The sequence below is a fragment of the Elgaria multicarinata genome, chromosome 11 (assembly GCF_023053635.1).
Source record: "Elgaria multicarinata webbii isolate HBS135686 ecotype San Diego chromosome 11, rElgMul1.1.pri, whole genome shotgun sequence".
In the NCBI taxonomy this organism is placed as follows: Eukaryota; Metazoa; Chordata; class Lepidosauria; order Squamata; family Anguidae; genus Elgaria; species Elgaria multicarinata.
Window position 1 is genome coordinate 31,065,446 of NC_086181.1, and position 19,176 is coordinate 31,084,621.

The 19,176-nt window shown below is 45.1% G+C and overlaps 1 protein-coding gene across 1 annotated transcript; it reads left to right on the forward strand.

Moving 5' to 3' along the window:
• The first annotated feature begins 352 nt into the window (after window positions 1–352).
• CACNG8 (calcium voltage-gated channel auxiliary subunit gamma 8) lies at window positions 353–18,407 on the forward strand. The gene is made up of 4 exons (XM_063137522.1): window positions 353–604; window positions 4,548–4,631; window positions 15,541–15,681; window positions 17,638–18,407. The coding sequence occupies exons 1-4, from the start codon at window positions 382–384 to the stop codon at window positions 18,276–18,278; spliced, it is 1,089 nt and encodes a 362-aa protein (XP_062993592.1). The 5' UTR covers window positions 353–381; the 3' UTR covers window positions 18,279–18,407.
• The last annotated feature ends 769 nt before the right edge of the window (window positions 18,408–19,176 follow it).

Consider the following 19,176-nt stretch of genomic DNA (forward strand, 5'->3'; position numbering starts at 1 on the left):
CCTACAGCTTCTCTGGAAACCTGTTTTGAAGTCTGAATATTTGAAGAGAGATATTTCAAGAGAACATAATATTCCAGAAGCAATCCAGAAAGAAAGAAAGAAAAAAACCTCCATCAACGTTCTTCATAAGATTCCCAAAGGATTTGCAAGAACTGTTCAGACAATCTTCCTGGCCCATCCTATATCCAGGCTCTTTCTATTCATCGAATGAGGTAGAAGAAGATATTACCCTGCTGCCATTTTTCAAAAGCTCTTGTGTTCCAGATTCTACGTATTGGAAGAGGAAGTCATCCACAGTAGCCAAGGCTCCCATCGTCACCACTGCTGCTCTTGTTTCTTGCCGCCAAGCTGGAGTCACTTAAGCGCTGGAATGAGGAGAGGATGGTCTGGTGTGAGAAAGGTGTCCAGATTCTACTCACCACCGTGGGGGCCTTTGCAGCCTTTGGCCTCATGATCATTGCCATCGGCACAGATTACTGGCTGTACGCCCGTGCCTTCATCTGCAATACCACCAACATCTCTACTGAAGAAACTCCCCAGAAGGACAAGAAAGATCCTGGAGGACTCACCCATTCAGGGCTTTGGAGGATATGCTGTTTAGAAGGTGAGGAGCCCAGTCCAAAGAAATGCATTCAACAAAGATAAAGGTCTGGAATAGGACATTCTCTGCTGGGAAGTAAGTTTAGGAAGGGGACAGGCTAGAGGCAAAGGACAAGAACCTTGTGTCAAGAAGTCTAAGGAAAAGGCTTAAAACACTGTACAGATTGGTTGGCTCAAAAATCAAGATTGTGCCCACAACTGGGGCACTTCAGTGCTGCCAAGGCATTGCTTTCCCTAAATTAGCAGAAAGGAGATTTCATATGGTGGTTCTACATGGTATTTGACATTGCACTATATTATCCAGCAGTATCTGTCCTCATGGTTAACATCCTTCTATAATGATAAAGATTCACTGCAACTTTAATTAGAAGCTTTCCTCCTGCTTCCTGTGTAGTGCAACATCAGCATTATTGATGAATCCTCTTAAATTAGTTGGGTCCTGTTTCCTGTGGGATTGAAATGCTAATTTTCTCTTTAAAAAATCTTTTCTTTTTTTAAAATTGTGAAATAATGTTATTTCTCAGTAAGAAAACGGGGGAATCAGTAAGGAGAAACCAGTAATCAAAGCTCCTTTCCCTCACAGGGAACAGAAGCTGACTAAGACGCAATTAAATTTCAATTCATCAGCTATACAGAACAGGAAGCAATCAGAGGCAGAAGCCACAAGGAGGAAGCTTTTAATTAAAGGCGCCGTCACTTTGAAAAGATTCAGTAATGCTTTCCCAGTCCTTATTAGACAAGCTGGCAGAGCATTTGCATTTTATTGCAAAATAAAATAATAAAAAGCAAGCCACAAATTAGGGCTGAAAAAAGATGAGAAAATACTGAAAGGCAACAGGATGGCAACAATTTCATCTGGATTTGCAGTAAAACACAGACTAAATCCGAAATTCCATCATAGAAGCATGGCCAAATGACTGTCAATTTAGGGAAGCCATTGGTGAGATCGGCTGAAAGGAAGGCAGTTTGAGCAGCCAAAAAAAAAAAAAAAGCCCAAATCAAACCAAAGCCTACATATATGTTAAAAACCAGTTCCTAACATTCTGTCACACTTTAGCGTGACCAAAGGACATAAAACAAGACGAAGCAATGGAGATTGGATTCTTAATGGTTGGGATTACCAGAGGCCAGATGCAGGATTAGTCCCCATCCCAATGGCATCCTGGAAAGTGCCTCTTTATTTTCTCTTATACATTCAGTCCTGTGAGGGAAATCTAAAGCACTATACGTGGGGATACTGTTGAGGTGAGGACAAAAAATCCCCTCCTTTGGCAGTAGGTGGTTTGGCCCTCACTGACAGGGAACCCTGCAGGAGGTTTCTCCCTCCTTGGGGGGTGGGGGGTTTCCTGGCAATCTGCAAGCCAATCTTCAACATACTCTGCCTGTCATAACAGGCTTAGCACTAACTGTATATGTATATGTTATGAATATGAAACAGTCTCTTGCTCCTGAATTCCTCACCCTACCCACATTACAGTAAACAGGCTGCCACGTTGCCCACACAAGACTCAGTTAAGAGATCCCAAATTCTCACCTGGGAAAAAATGCCTTCAGTTTAAATGCTCTGATGTCTTGAGCAAGGCTGCAGGCACTATGCATCCCCCCTCCTCTTCCTGCCCATTCTTTTACTGGGGGGGGGGGGGGGGGATTCAAGGGCTTCCACAATAACCATTTTCTCCAGAATTGATATTATCCCCTTACTCAGATGTTCTGGAGAATCTACCCGGCGTTGTTCCCAAGTCATTGCATTCCAATTTCTCACTTGTTGTCCCCACATCTTTTTAGGTTCAAACTAAGAGCGCCATCACACCGGGGTTAACACGCTCCCTACCTTCACTTCTCAGCCGGTGTTTTCGTTCCTCAGTTACTTCCTCTTTTCAAAAGAGGAAGTTCAGAACCAGCCCAAGGCCCATTGAGTCCGCTGTTATAATGGCACCGCTTCTCCTGCACACAGCAGGAGAGAGCAGATTCCGAGTTTAAAGAAACATGAGACTTAATGGGGGAGGGGAGTTTTGCACAAGGAAGGCCAGAAAGGGTGGCAGACGATGTCATGTGAGGGACCTGAGCAAACTCCGTGAGTCACCAGTAACGAGCAATTTTTTTCTAAAGGTTTGTATTATTTCTTATTTCTTATTGGAAGTTCTGCAGGGTCCGTGGAGGCATGGAGGTGGTCCAGCGTAGGGTGACCATATGAAAAGGAGGACAGGTCTCCTGTATCTTTAACAGTTGCATAGAAAAGGGAATTTCAGCAGGTGTCATTTGTATATATGGAGAACCTGGTGAAATTCCATCTTCATCACAATGGTTAAAGTGCAGGAGCTATACTAGAGTGACCAGATTTAAAAGAGGGCAGGGCACCTGCACCTTTAACTGTTGTGATGAAGAGGAAATTTCACCAGGTTCCCCATATACACAAATGACACCTGCTGAAATTTCCTTTTCAATACAACTGTTAAAGATACAGGAGCTCGGTCCTCCTTTTCATATGGTCACCCAGCGGCCTTTGGGCTTGTTGGTCCACCCCCTCCTCCTGTCCAGCCATGGTGACCAATTAGGGCTTGCTATTGGCCGGGACACGCCTCCGGCGCAACAGTGGAGCAAGGCAACCATACCCTCATCAGCTGTTGGGGGGGGTATCCTAGACAGCCACTAATTTACTATAGTAATCTAAATTCAATTTTGAAGGAAATGCCAAGGGTAATGGTCTTTGAAATTATCTGAGTAGAAAGAAACATACATAAGTAGTTATATATACAGGCTGCAAAAGGTCTAGGGTTTTGAAATCATATGCAAGAACTCAAATTAACATGCACTGAATTGAGAAACCTTCTGGGCTCACGTGAGATTAAATTAAAATTTGAATACTAATCAAATAGTCAAATATTAGAGTGTGATTTGCAGATTAGAACATACCGTATTTCTTCAATTGTAAGACACCATCGATTGTAAGACGCACACTAATTTCAGTACCACCAACAGAAAAAAAAGCTTTGATTCTAAGAATAATAATCGCACCCACAATTCTAAGACGCACCCTGTTTTTAGAGATGTTTATATGGGGGGTGGGGAGGAAGTGTGTCTTAGAATTGAAGAAATACAGTAATAGATTTCCCCTACCCCAGCCCAGCTATCGTTCATGCATTTGTAGGGTGACCATATGAAAAGGAGGACAGGGTTCCTGTATCTTTAACAGTTGTATTGAAAAGGAAATTTCAGCAGGTGCCATTTGTATATATGGGGAATCTGGGGAAATTTCCTCTTCATCACAGCATTTAATGCTGCAGGTGCCCTGCCCTCTTTTAAATCTGGTCACTCTAGAATAGCTCCTTCATTTTAACTGTAGTGATGAACAGGGAATTTCACCCGGTTCTCCATATATACAAATGACACCTGCTGACATTCCCTTTTCTATGCAACTGTTAAAGATACAGGCGGCCTGTCCTCCTTTTCATAGGGTCACCCTATGCATTTGTGTAGTTCCATAAGCTAGTGGGCCATCGCCACATCTTGTGGGAGCACTTAAAAGTTTCAGCGATATTTCCGGATGAGGAGCTGGCAACTCCAGGCTTCACACTGTAAATGCGAAGTTTCCTTGGGGCATGGCTCAATTTCCTTGGGGCCTATCAGAGAAAGGGCAGTGTTGGTAACTGCCCCTGCTACTCAAGGCCTGAAGAGGCTTTCTGGTGCCTCCGTTGCAATGTGCCCTGGGTGGCTTGTTGGGCTAGCACTTAGTAGTAGTCCCTGGCATAAGACTTGGGACCCCTGTCAGCTTGGCAGACTTGCCTGTCATTTTGGGAAGAGATTGGGCTTTGGTGGAAAATATTCTCCCACAGAAAATCCAGCACAGGGACTAATGACCAAGTGATGCATTAAAACCGTGTTCCAACCTAAAGCTGCGTTCACAGAACTACGCTGAATCCTCTCGTTTCTGTCTTTCTCTATCCCAGGGCTGAAGCGAGGAGTGTGCGTGAAAATTAACCATTTTCCAGAGGACACAGACTATGATCACGACAGTGCGGAATACCTCCTACGTACGTATAAATAGGGGGGGTTATTCATTCCCGTTCCTTGCCTTCAGCGGTCTCCACTGTTCTCCGTAACCAGGGGAAACAGAGTTTGAATACCACTGAGGCTCAGTGTCAGAGGTTTCTACTGAGACTCAAATACAGAATCTAGTCTCAAGGTTTTAGTTGGGGATGGACAGCCAAAGGGATGTATCAACTCTCAGATCTAGTGGTTTCCTTGCTTGGGGCAGGCGTGGGCGAGGTGTTGTCATGTTTCAAAAGGGATACAGTTGTTTCTCAGCACCAGGGAATCCTTGCAGTCCATCAGATTGCCCAGAGGGAGTTGCACTTACATCTGGGTGCTGGTGATTACCCAAAAGTTATAAATAGACAGCAGCAGAGTGGCTGTGGCTGTGTCAGGAATTCTAAGAATTTCAGTTCCGTAGTGCAGTTTCTTGCATCTCTCCCCACCCGACACCTCCAGATGAATACCAAATGCAAAGCCGGACTCATCATTATGCTAACTACTCTCTGAAGTAGGGCTCCAGCCAAATTAGGGCTCTGCAGTAATTTAATTGCCTTGAGTTTGCAAAAAAGAATGCCCATATTGTTCCCTGCCTTGAATATCTTTCAAATTCCTGCAGCACCTCATCCTAAGAAAGCTCTACCTCCTTATCAAAAGTCAAGGGACACTACTGGTCAGTGTTGCAGATATAGGTAAATTGGAATTGCATATGGTTTGGTCCAAAGGAGATGAGAAAGAGGATGCCTCTTTGCTTGCATCTGTTACATTCGCCCCAGGGAGGTCATTCTTAGAAAAGGCTTAGACATTCATGAAGGAACGGTGATTATTCATGACAGATAAATGCAGCCTCCATATTCAGAAGCAAGATAGTTCAGATTACCAGATGCTGGGGGAAAGCGGTAGAAGATGCTGATCTCTATCACTTTATAGACTTCAGGGCTAGATCAAATCGGTTTGCTTTTTAAAGCAATTTTCCAAAGTTGCTTCCATTTAAAGGAACGCATTATGTCAACAATAAAATAAATATTTATGAAATAAAACACCAAAATACAAAACACCATTAAGTACTAGCAGATCACAGAAAAACAGCTGTCAATCGTTTTTAAAAGGCAATTTTTAAAAAAAGCACCGTCAAGCAAAGATTGGATTGGTAAATCACATGGACTAGGCCTTCGCAGTGGCACTGTTATAGAATCACCCAGCAAGTTTCCTCATTTTGTGCTGAGGTCAAATGCTCAGCACAAATTGAGCATGTGTCTATATGGGAGACTATTATTATTAATATGAGTTAGATTCAATTGTAGTCATGCTTAAAGTATTTATTTATTTTTATTTATTTAAGGATTTCTATGCCGCCACTCAGCCAAAAAAGGCTCTCACGGCGGCTTACAAAAGTATTTGTAAATTTACAAATTTTGTAAATCTACTTACAAAAGTAGACCCACTGAAATCAATGGGACAAGTAAGTCATGACTAAATTAACAAACATTAATTTCAATGGGCCTATTCTAAGCCTGACCGAGCCTGGATCCAACTCAATAACTATAACAGCATTTACAGAGCACTTTAAAATAAGATTTATACCAAGAGAAGGCCTTTATATGAAGAGCCTCAGTTCAGTGTTCTACTTTGCAAACAGAAGGTTCCAGGTTCAATCCCCGGTATGTCCAAGTAGGTCTGGGAAGGACTCGTGTCTGAAATCAGAGTGACTAGCAATCTGACTTAATATAACACAGTTTCCTACGTTACTAAGACGTGTGGAGCTTGGGGCCACAAGGAGAGGTGTGGCCAGTCGAGAAGTGCTCTCTCTGTGGTCCTGACCAAACAACCCTTTCAGCTCAGAATTGAGCTCTAAAAAAATAATAATGGCCCTGCACACATATTTGTTCATTTATTTAAAACATTTCTAAATCACTTTTTTTAATGTCTGGGCCAGGTTACAATAGGTATTAAAAGTACAACAAAAACAGTGAAAGGCACTACTAAGAACAATTGCAGCAGGGGGAAACATACATCAGACGTTAGATGCCTGGAAAAGGAGAAGGATATTTCCACGGCATTTGAAGGATTTTGACACAAGACACCTGGCAAGCCTCCCTATGGAGATGGTTCCACATGTGAGGTGCCACAGCCAGAGGCATTTACAGCAGAAGTCGGCTGTGCATGGTGCTGATTGGTTGGCCCACCATGATGTCAACAACAAAAAATCCAAACCTGTTCACAATCCCTGGAGCAGTTTTTCACTTCAAAGGAGTAACGAATTGAGGTGGTGAATGAACAAATAATGAACACAATGAACAGACATTCATGCACACTTTTAAAAATAAAATTAAAAAAGTGGTAAGCTGACCTGAAGCATGGGTGGCGTGGCATGGCTGACAGTTGAGCTCACTAGTATGCATATCTGCCATTTCAGTTGATCACCTCAGTACTGAGGAATTTGCTATTAGTGTATTTTTCTATTATTTCTAGGGTGTTCAAAACTTTATTGTAATCCTTATCAAAATTCTCTAATATTAATATCTTATATTATTAGCTCCATAACACAGATGGAGCAGCTGAGGCTGAGAGAGAACTGAATGGATTTATTGTTTGCATGGCAGAGTCAAGATTTGTCCTGGGGTTACCTGGTTCTGTTTCTATGCCACACCAACTCTCTCACTGGCTTCACTGCCATTCCCTTGGGAGCTGTAGTTCTGTGAGCAGGATGAGGGATCTCAACAAAATTTTCAATGACCTCCTTGTCAACTATAATTCCCAGGTTCTTTGCGATGGGGAGACTTGATACTTACATTGGTATAGAAGAGCCGGCCCAAGACATTTTGTTGAGGCAAAAGACAAGAAGATCCCCCGCTCAATGTATTGAAGCTAACTGGACTGGCATCTCAATCATAATTCAACATAGACAATGAGACAGGGTCCCCCACTGCACTTGAGGGAAACAGATACGCCTTTTTAGCAGATAAAGTGGCATATAAATGTTAAAAATAAATAAATAAATAAGATAAATGTAATAGGCTATCTTAGGAAGTGAGGAAAAGCTTCACAGCATACATAGCTTTTCCCATCAACACCTCACTGCTGCTCCCCGCCTCCCAGAATCCACTGCCAGGGTGGGGCAGTTTCCTTATTCCCCCTAATGGTTGATTGTATAAATAATACACCTTTTGTCTTCTTGGCTCAAGTAGCAAAAAGGCTTAAGAATGTCCCTCAATTTAAGGTCATCTAAATATTTTTAGTTCAACTCACTTCTTTTTAATTAAAAATTGACCAAGCATTTATGAATGAACATCCTTTTTGGAGCTGCTCTTGTGGCTTTCCTTCTTCTTCTCCGAAGTCCTCACCTTTCCCTCAGCCCCATTCCTATAGATAGATGGACAGATAGATATGAAAAGAATTCAGACAAAATGTTCCTGACATTTTTCAAAAGGGAGGGAAGGGAAGCCATTGTATAGTCCCCTTAAAAGAAAAAGAAAAGAAAAAAGAACCCTGCAACAATACCATTTTTGCCTTTTTCTCTGCCCGTGTCTGTGCAGCTGAGAGCTGAGACACTGAAGCTCAAATTTTGGGAATGACATTAACCCTAGAGGCAAGAGAGTTCTCTCTGTTGTCCCCATAAAAATCCATTCTGATGTGCCTGAGTTACGAGCAAGGGAATCACTTGGGCATACATAAATCTATTTTTCTACTCTGGAAATCTGTCTGATATGTTTGAACTGTCCCTATTTAACCAGGTACGATCCCCATCTCATGGTTCGTGCCACTATTAAATCACTTCCCCTGTTTCAGCAGTGCAATTAGGTAACTTTAGAGTCTGGATCTAATGATCGTGTTGGGGGATGGGGGGTCTTTAAATGGTGATCTTTGATGTCTTAGGGCAGCCATTGGTGGTTGGGGATGATGTGAGTTGTAGTCCAAAATACCTGGAGGGCACCAGGTTGGGGAAGGCTTTCCTAGGGATTTATTGCTCTCTATGTAGAAAGAACTGTGGGTGGAAAGGGAGAGAGAGAAGGAGAAAAAGATGGGGGGGGGAGAAGCAATGAATTGATGGAGTATGAATGGGTAGGATGAGTGTATTTGTATGTGTTTGTGTGTAAAAAAAAGAGACAGTGGAGTGGTTCTGCTTTCGCTGACTTTTAGCTTCAGCCCTGCCCACCACTGACATACACCCCCGACTGCCTTTGCCTGGGTTAATGAGGGGAAAGGTTTCCCCACCCATGTCTGAGTCAATTAAAATTTTGCCGATTAAAATGTAAAAAAAAAAAAAAAAAATCCCATGTTTTCAGAGCATTAAGGGGAAACTAATTCTTGTCAACTGACCTAGAAAACATTTTTCAAGCTTTCTACCCTCAGAGAACATTTTCTATGTTCCCTTGGTCTTCTGAAGATCCCTTCCACATCTGCCGTAGAACCCGTCTCGTGGTGCCAGTGGGAACTTTTTTCCCTAAGACTAATTGCAGGGGGGGGGGGCTTTTGTCAGGATCTCAGTTGGGATGGGAAAGTTTAAATCTCCCCCTTCCCATGTGCTGTGATCCCAGTGAAAATCCAGGGTACTTCCAGACAAGTTTTCTGTGGTGCCCTCACCCTGCCTCATTCACAGAATTTTATAGGAGGTATTATTAAAAACAAAACATAAAACAAACAGACCTAATTGATAGCTACGTATTAAGTATTAAGGTCTAGTTTCGCCTCCACACTGCATTGTCAAAAGGCACTGACTCTTCCAGGCAGAGGGCTACTAGCACTATGATCTTCTGGGGCACATCCACACGTCGTACTCAGGACGCTTCCATCCGCCCCCAGTGCACCCCGAAAACGATCGTGTAGCTTGCCTGTAAAAGAGACGAGGAAGAGGCGTCCTTGCCGCCGCCGCCACCCACCTACCTCCTCACCGATCGGCGAGGAGAGCTCAGCGGAAGAAGGCGGGGTGGAGGCTCTGCCTCGTCTCTTTTACAGGCAAGCTACACCATCGTTTTCGGGGTGCACTGGGGGCGGATGGAAGCGCCCTGAGTACGACGTGTGGATGTGCCCCTGCTGTAAACTACCAGAGAGATTGCAATGGACTTTCCAGTCTCTCTCTCTCTCTCTCTCTCTCTCTCTCTCTCTCTCTCTCTGCATTATGCTATGTTCCGTTCACACAAGAAAAAGGAGACAAAGCTCCATCACACCAGCGTTTTATCGCACTTTCGTCCTGCCTTGTTTACCATTATGCCCCGCGACCCTCACATAACGTCGTCCCTGTCCTGCAGTCTTCTCGCCTCTTCCCCTCCATTTTCCATGTTTTTCTGGGGCAGGGAAAGTGCGGTATTTTTTCTCCACATGGGATAAAACCACCCTTCCGTCCCCGTGTATTGCATCCTTGCACTATGATCCTGAACATCCCTTCTTGGGGAGGGGGGATTGAAGGGCAGTCTTGCTGATGAAAGAGGAGGGCAGGGGTGGTTCTCCTCCAGTCCGTAGAACCACTCAACTGGGAAGGGGAAGGGAGGGAGAAACAGTGCACGAAAACCCCACACAGAAGGGAGCATCACCTCACCTCTAAAGGCAGAAATGTCGCCCAGCTGATGAAACGCTAAATCGCTAAAATGCTAGACAACAAAATGAGTGGGGAGGAAGGTGCCCATGCCCATGACAATGTCCATCAACCACAAAAAACAATGAACTGGAGGGGGAAGGAGAAGGGGACAAGGTGGGGCGAGCGCAATAGCGGAAGAGTGAACAAGTGAAAAGAGATTTCGCTGACACAATGGCAATACCAGGAAGGCATGTGAAAGGGACCAGTGCTTGACGCGCTGATGAAATGGAGGTGGAAACCGCGGATCGTAGCTGGGGGGAAACGTAGGTGTAATGGACCCCAAAGACAGAATAGCTGCATAATGCCTTCTAATTGGAACTAGTGGAAGCACCTGAATTAGGTGGCCACTTATATATTGCCAAAAAAGAGAACATGCTCCCCGCCCCCCGCAAAAAGAGGGCCCCAAAAGGATGCTGATGTGCATATAATCTGCATATGCTACTTTATATGTATAGAAGCACATTTAGAAATAATTGCTATAATTTAAATAGAAATACAGGATACCACACCATGGTGTGGAAGACTGTGAGCAGGTGACCCGTGTGCCTATCTTTTAAGTCTGCATTCCAGGTGCTAACTGTTGATGGAAACATTTCTTAGGATCCTTTATCTCTAAATCGGGATTGGACAGGGCAGCTCATCAAATAGAGTACGGTCCTCCGGCACCTTTCAGAGGATTGTCCTTTGTAAAAGAGGGCATGTGGTCACCCTAACCTTAGCGGGTGGGACCTAGCTTTGTGGGTAAGAAAGAGGCAATTTACTTTCCCCCTCTGCTTCCTTCCTCCCTTCCCAAAGAGACTATTTGCTTCCTCACTCACTCACACACACACGCACACTGGAAACACAGTGGTTGAGAAGCTCTGTGAGGGAGAGTTTAAAATCTCCCAGCAAGGAGGAGAAGCAGGGTTGGCTTATTGCACATTCACCTTTCCCCTCTTTCTTCAGCAGAGGAAGCCAACACTTCATGCTGCTGCTGCTGCTGCTGCTAGTCAACCAGGCTCCCTCTGATCCTCCTCTTCTCCCTCCGCTCCCTGCCCTTCAGCCTGCTGACTGACTGGCGGGCTGAAAAAGCAGCTCTTTCCTCCCCAAACGATATGGGGGCTCTAGAAATGTTAGTTGTTTGCTCCACAACTTAAGTAATAAAAAGAGCTATCGAAAGGGGACCCCCCATAGGATCATTAACTCCAGGGTCTAAACTTTAGACTCGGAAGTTATCTAGATGCACCACTGGAGTTAGCACTACTCTTCCATTCTTTTCAAACAAAAGTTAGACAAAAGTCTGATAAAGGGCAAAAGAACAACGAAGAAAACGCAGGAGGCCTTTGATTCCATAATGATGTTGTGCCCCTCGCCCTAAAAGTGAATAAACAAAATGTGGCAATTGCATACTGAGCCCTCCATCTTGAAGCATCCCAAGGCTGTGTCCAACCATACCCTAAATCAGGAGCAGGTGGGGTTCCCCCCCCCCGGTGAGCTCTGTTCTCCACCCTTAACACACTCTCTCCATTGTTCCTGTAATGGCATATGCACAGCTTCTGGATCCAACCAGGCCCCTGTCTGTACGACAGAGGGATTGCTTCTCATTTAATTTTAACCCGAATTTTCATTGATTCGAATCTAGGTAAAGAGCGTCACACTGTAGCAGCAACAGCAATTTATGTCCTGATTTTTTTATATATAGTGCAGTTATTAATGCGCATATGCACACATATGGATTATAGACGAAGCAAGCGATAAATTTTATCTGCAGAGCCCCGCAGATTCATAGAAGAGGAAAAACGAGTGGGGAAAGGAACGAGGCAGCAGACAAGAATGCAAGTGGGGGACTGAACAGGTCTCCTCTCTCTCGCTGCCCGTTCACCCCTCTTTGTTTTCATTTTAAAAGCTGTATATGCCCATTTCCCATATAGGAGGAAAACCGAGTGGGGAAAGGAACGAGGCAGCAGACAAGGATGCAAGTGGGGGACTGAACAGGTCTCCTCTCTCTCGCTGCCCGTTCACCCCTCTTTGTTTTCATTTTAAAAGCTGTATATGCCCATTTCCCATATAGGAGGAAAACCGAGTGGGGAAAGGAACGAGGCAGCAGACAAGGATGCAAGTGGGGGACTGAACAGGTCTCCTCTCTCTCGCTGCCCGTTCACCCCTCTTTGTTTTCATTTTAAAAGCTGTATATGCCCATTTCCCATATAGGAGGAAAACCGAGTGGGGAAAGGAACGAGGCAGCAGACAAGGATGCAAGTGGGGGACTGAACAGGTCTCCTCTCTCTCGCTGCCCGTTCACCCCTCTTTGTTTTCATTTTAAAAGCTGTATATGCCCATTTCCCATATAGGAGGAAAACCGAGTGGGGAAAGGAACGAGGCAGCAGAGGAGGATGTGAGCGAGGGACTGAACACGTCTCCTGTCTCTCGCTGCCAGTTCCCCCCCTCTTTGTTTTCATTTTAAAAGCTCCATCTTAATTCAACATGAAAACGATGGGAAGGAAAGAGGCAGCCAGAGGATGCGATAGGTGGGAAGGCGGGGAATCACCCAATCACTTTGTCCTACCCTCAAAGCTCCGCCCACATGTCAAAATGCAATTTAACTCCCCCAACGACACATAACCATAACGCGGTGCAAACTCGGACGTGATCCAAAAGTCGCGGTAAATCGCAAATGCGAATATGCGCATTATCATGTTAAAAACCCAGCGCTACGGCAAATGAACGGCTGCGTCATGTGTCCTGAAATGCGAATATGCGCATTTAGGTCAGAGTAAACAAGCCGTATAGACAAGCCCCAGGACCCATTCTCACCCACTCCCCACTTCACATCTACTTTGTTGATATTTTCCCCAGGTGCCCTGTATGTTTATTCTAAAAGGGGTTTGTTTTACATTCCCCCACCCATGCGCACACACAAAACTGCACCTAAGTGGGTGGGGGAGGCAGTTTCCTGATGGACAGAGGCCAGCCATTCAGTATTGTGCACAGCCATGCTCTCAGGAAGAAGAGATGCGGCTTCACGACTGACAGAAGGGCCAGCCAATCTGCTAGGGAAAGTGTGTGTGTGTGTGTGTGTGTGTGTGTGTGTGTTTGTGTGTTTGTGTTTGTGTTCGTGTTCGTTCCATGGAATTTTGACACCACAAGTCGCCACCATGTCTCCAATATACTTCAGCTGCCCCTAGAGACTCTCAAATTCTCTGAACGATTTAGGCATTCCTTGAACGGTCATGACATGACAGGGGTTATTTCCAGGGGAAGAGAGTGCACACTGGAGACTTAATGGTATTTTTGGTGATATCTCTTTGCAAATGGGCTTGTTGAACAAGGGAGAACAGATAAGCACCAGGCAGATGATGTTAGTAGTTTGTAAAGCAGCATTAATTCCACCCCCAAGAAACCAGCATCAACCCTTCCTTTCTTCCCCCACTCTCCACCTCCAGATTTAATCTTCCAGCCAGCGACAAAACTCAAACCTCTGAGCATCATCACGGGGAAGGGGGGGTGGGGTGGAGAAATTGTGTTTCCTTACCGTCGCTTCTCCGCCCCTGCTTTTGTCCCTCATCACTTCCAGGGCCGGCACTATCATTAGGCCAACTAGGCAGCCGCCTAGGGCGCAGACCTCAGAGGGGCACAGTACTGACCTTTAAGGGTCACAGTTTTATACAAATTAGCTGTTTTAAGGAAAAAAAACATAACAAGCAGTTTTGTGCTTTTTATTTTTTCTACAAAACATCTGTTCTTAAAAATCGAAGCTGGCAATTTTGGGGGTGTGTGCAAGTAGCTCGCCTTGCCTAGGGTGCAAAATCGTCTGGCACCAGCCCTGATTACTTCCTCTTTCTGCCTGGAGGGGAAGTGGAGTGCACACTGGAGTGATTGCCATCAATTTGGATGGCTTCAAAAGGGGTTTGGATAAATTCCTGGAGGCAAAGGCTATCAATGGCTACTAGCCCTGGTGATTGCGTGCTGTCTCCAGTATTCGAGGCAGTAAGCCCATGTACACCAGTTGCTGGGGAACATGGGTGGGAGGGTGCTGTTGTGCCATGTCCTGCTTGTTCATCCCTGGTTGGCCGCTGGGTGAACAGAGTGCTGGATTAGATGGACCGTTGGTCTGATCCAGCAGGGCTCTTCTTATGTTCTTATGTTTAAACAAAGACCACATGGCCCATTCAGGGGGCATTCCTATCACGCCACTTTTCCTGCACACAGCAGGAGATCTGTGTTTTTAGAAAAAGTTGGGTTAAAAGTGGTCTATTTTGTGGCGGAAAAACGATCGGGAAAAATGCCTCTGCTGCGCTGGAGGCGGACAACGGATGGGCGCCCATCCATATGTGGGCAGTAGCGGCGTGCGATAAAACACTCGTCTGATGAACCTGCATGTCTCTGCACTGCAACATAGCCCAGTAGCTATCAGTCATTAATACTAATTGAAGAAACATCTTCTACCCATCCAAAAACATTAAGTAAGCATCTTCAGCTAGCTCTGGGATGATAACCTAACCGTGAGTACCCATTAGCAACCAAACAAGGAAAACAAAATGTGGTCACCTTCCAATCTGATATAAAATAATAGCATTTCTGTTGCACAAAGTTCAACCTGAAGATGTATAATTATTCCCTAGCAAAATATGCCATTCAAGGAAAGTCAAAACTTCCATACTATTCACCCGTCTGCCTCTCTACCTATAACTATACATTTCCAACATCTAATTTTGTACATCCAATAAATGAAGAAACATTTCAGGGAATATTCTGAGCACCAGTGAGCTGATTCAGCTCAGGTATAAAAACTGGAGGACCCTGGAACTGTGACATTGTTTCACGAACCCCTATCATGCCCTGCCTGTAGCTCTCACGGGTTACAACTAACAGAACCTGGCATGCAAATGAAATTAGCTCTAGGGAAGCCATGATTGGTTCAGGCACTTCTGATGCAAAACATACCAACAGCAGGATCTTATTGCGGTATAACTCTTGTTGGACTGCACCAATTCAGAGTGCAGGTTCAGACTGTGCATTTTAATACTTCTACATATGTGATATATATATGTGTGTGTGTGTGTTGTTTTGTTTGTATTTTATGCTTTTTATGGTTTTAAATTTTGTATATTTGTTTTTAATGTTCACTGTTTATAAACCTTGTAAACCATCCAGGGAGCTTTGGCTATGAGGCAGTATATAAATGTTCATCATCATCATCATATACCTCCACGTAGAAAATGACCATATTAGGAGGACATCTAGTTCAGAATCCTCCATGGCATGCCAGCTTTCTATGTGCACAGAGTTCTGCTCTGAGACATTTGTCATTTCCTGCATGATAATCTCCCAATGCCTCTTCCCCCCTCCCCCCCCAGGTGTGGTACGAGCCTCAAGCATCTTCCCCATTCTAAGTGCTATCTTGCTGTTGCTGGGAGGATTCTGCGTGGCCGCCAGCCGGGTCTACAAGTCCAAGCGCAACATTATCCTCGGTGCTGGCATTCTATTCGTTGCTGCGGGTGAGTGATGCAATGGAGCCATAAAAATAAAATTAAAAAATCCCTCTCTGGCTCTCTAGTGTGGTTAAGTATATGCCATGGTCAATTTTCTGGTCAATTCATTGGTAAGGAGAGTGCTACCCACCAAACCCTTTTATCTATTTCTCAGGCCTCATCTACATCAAGCAGGATATTCCACTGTGAAAGCGGTATGAAAGCAGTATATAAAAGGCAGGAGCCACACTACTGCTTTCTAGTGGTATTGAAGTGCACTGCAGGATCTACACTACTGCTTACAACTGTTGAGGCCCAGGACACATCGACACCAAGCAGGATATAACACTATGAAAGTGGTATGAAAGCAGTATATGGCATGTGTCAACGGGCCCCAACAGTTGTCAGTGCACATCCATACCGCTGTAAAGCATTAGTGAGGCTCCTGCCTTTTATATACCGCTTTCATAGTGGAATATCCTGCTTGGTGTAGATGAGCCCTCACCCTCCCGTTACTGTTTCAGGTTCACAACCATTTACCTCCACCTTCTTATCCATTCTTTGCCTATTTGTTATACAGTCATTTTGCGCTCTGATGGAGTTTCTAGGAGGGGCTAAAGCTCAGTGTGGGAGCACATGCTTGGCATACAGAAGGTCCAGGCCAAGTCCTTATCATCTACAGTTAAAGAAGCTTAGGTAGCATGGCTGGGAAAGACATCTGCCACAGATCCCAGAGAACCTCTGCCAGTCAGGTGGACTAAAAGGACCAATGACCTGACTCAGTATGAAGGAGGTTCATTCATATATACCATAGTTAATATTTATAATAGTTCATATGTGCCATGCTTTCACCTAGCTTCCTCAATTCTTCCTTGATATATCAAAGCTCTATCACATCGAGGGTAAACACGCTCCCTACCTTCGCTTCTCAGCCGGTGTTTACGTTCCTTAGTACGTTCCTCTTTTCAAAAGAGGAAGTTCCCAACGAGCACGAGGCCCATTGAGTCCGCTGTTCTAATGGCGGTGCTTCTCCTGCACGCAGCAGGAGAGAGCAGCAATTCTGTGTTTAAAAATACATTGGACTTTGTGGAGAGAGTTTTTGTTGCGCAAGGAAGGCAAGAAAGGCGCGCGCGAGGCAGACAACGTAATGTGAGGGACCTGAGCAAACTCCATGAGTGCCCAGTAAGGAGCGTGCAATAAAACGCTCATCGGATGGAGCTCTCAATCATCCATCCACACTAGATTTGCTCATGTAAAACCCAAGTCTGAACAGAAAATGGTTATCGCCCTTCCTGTTGAGCAGAGTGTTGGAATAAAGATGACTGTGATCACAGCAAAAAGTGCAAGCTAAGGTTTAATTTATTCCTAGAAGTTTTAATACAATTAGGTGCAATACCAAGGGTCACTCAGCGTACAGAGCTAATAAACAGCTCTGGATGCATGGGAAAGCCTTGGGTGCTAACAGGGGTCACGTGGGTGGGGGAAGGTAAATGTCACCCAGAAGCCAGGTGGAGCCAAATACATTTTCTTTTAATCTGGGTTTCTTGTGTATAAAGATTTGCATGTTCACTATGTTCTGTAGTAGTAGTGGTTTTATTCTGTTAGAAGCCTGATCTGATCTGATCTGCTGTTTTTGTAGTTCTGGCTGCTTAGCCAGGGGACTAACTGTTTATGACTCAGTAAAGTTTGTGAAGCCCTTCATATTCCAGACTTTTAGTGCACTTTATTCAGCCATTTCTGCTAACGCAGAGCCAGTGGCCAGCCTAAGTGGGTAGAGTCATTCCAGTACATGGAAAACTCTTTGATGACTAGGGAGATGCTTTAACTGGTATGTTATCTTTAGTGGCTCACTATACATGCATGTAGCCTGGGGCTCCCAGTTCCAGCACCAAGGTCTGTTTTTCTCTTTATCTCTGTTCTCCTTCTTTATCTGTCTATGCCATAGCCCCCCTTGTTTCACTGTCCTTTATTTCCACACCTCAGGCCTTAGTAACATCATTGGTGTCATCGTCTACATCTCGGCCAATGCCGGAGACCCTGGCACAAAACGCGATGATGAGAAGAAGAGCCACTACTCTTACGGATGGTCCTTTTACTTTGGTGGCCTTTCCTTCATTCTGGCTGAGATGATCGGGGTTCTAGCTGTCAATATATACATCGAGAAGAACCGTGAAGCCCACTGTAAGAGCCGCACAGAGCTACTGAAGAACCCTTCTTCATCGTCAGCCATCTTGCGCCTGCCCAGCTACCGTTTCCGATACCGCCGCCGGTCGCGCTCCAGCTCCCGCTCTACTGAACCATCACAATCTCGAGAAACCTCACCTGTTGGCCTCAAGGGCTTCCCTTCCACCGACATCTCCATGTACACACTGTCAAGGGACCCCTCCAAAGCCAATGTTAGTTCACTCTATGGTGGTGCCAGCGAAACAGCATCTACGGGTGCAGCAGCCCCAGGTGCAACTGGTACTGGTGGTGGGTTCTTGCAGTTGCACAACACCTTCCCCAAGGACCCTGGCGTTACTGTCACAGTGACCGGGCCTGGTGTAGCAGGTGCAACTGGCACCCTGGGTAAAGATGCCTCCTCCAACACCAACACGCTCAACAGGAAGACAACACCAGTGTAGGGATGGAGGTAAGAGAGGAGAGGGCATAGGAAAGAAGAAAAGTGAAGAGAATACACAGCTCAAAATATATTGGGAGAGTCAGAGTGTTTTGAAGCGAGAAAACAATCCACATGCATCCTATCTTTTTCCATTCCTTCCTTCCCTCTTCCCTTCCTTCCTTCCCTCCCTCTCTCCTTTTCTTCCTTCCATTTTCCCTTCCTTCCTTCTCTCCCTCATTTCCTCACTTTCTCTTTCCTTCTTTCCCTCCATCCTTCTCTTTCTTCCTTCCCTCCCTCCCTCCTCTTCCTTCTTTCCTTTCCTCCTTCTTTTCCTTCACTCCCTCCACCCTTCTCTTCCTTCCTTCCCTCCCTTATTCTCCTTCTCTTCTCTTCCCATCCCTTTTTCTTCCTTCCTTTTTTCTCTATCAATCCATCCATCCATTCATGGACTCACATTGCCTGTTTTTACCCACCAGTGGGACCTGAGATCACATCTCACATCTTGTGGGAGAGAGGTGGAGGAGTACGTCCATCAACGGGACTTCCATGAAAGAACTGGCAGGGATCAGCCATTCTTCCTACTCAGTTTAAGAGAAACAAATCAAACATCACTGTCCTTTAAGCAGGCACCTTGAGGACACCCAGGATGGATGTTTTTCCAGACTGGGCTACAAGGGACAGCATGCTGTTGTTGTAACTCAGTGGTGCTTGGGGAAGGAGGGTAGTTCTTCTTGCCGACTTGGTTGAGATCGCTAATGGACAGCAAGGACTCCTGCAAAAGAGGAAGAGGACCTGAAAGGGATGTGTGTGGACGGAAGCCCAGCCTCCTCCATTCATAAGCCTCCTGCAAGATGGCTTCCACAGTGTACTGTGCCAAATTTGGGGCTGCAGTGTGGATCAAGAGAGCATTTTGTTCCTCT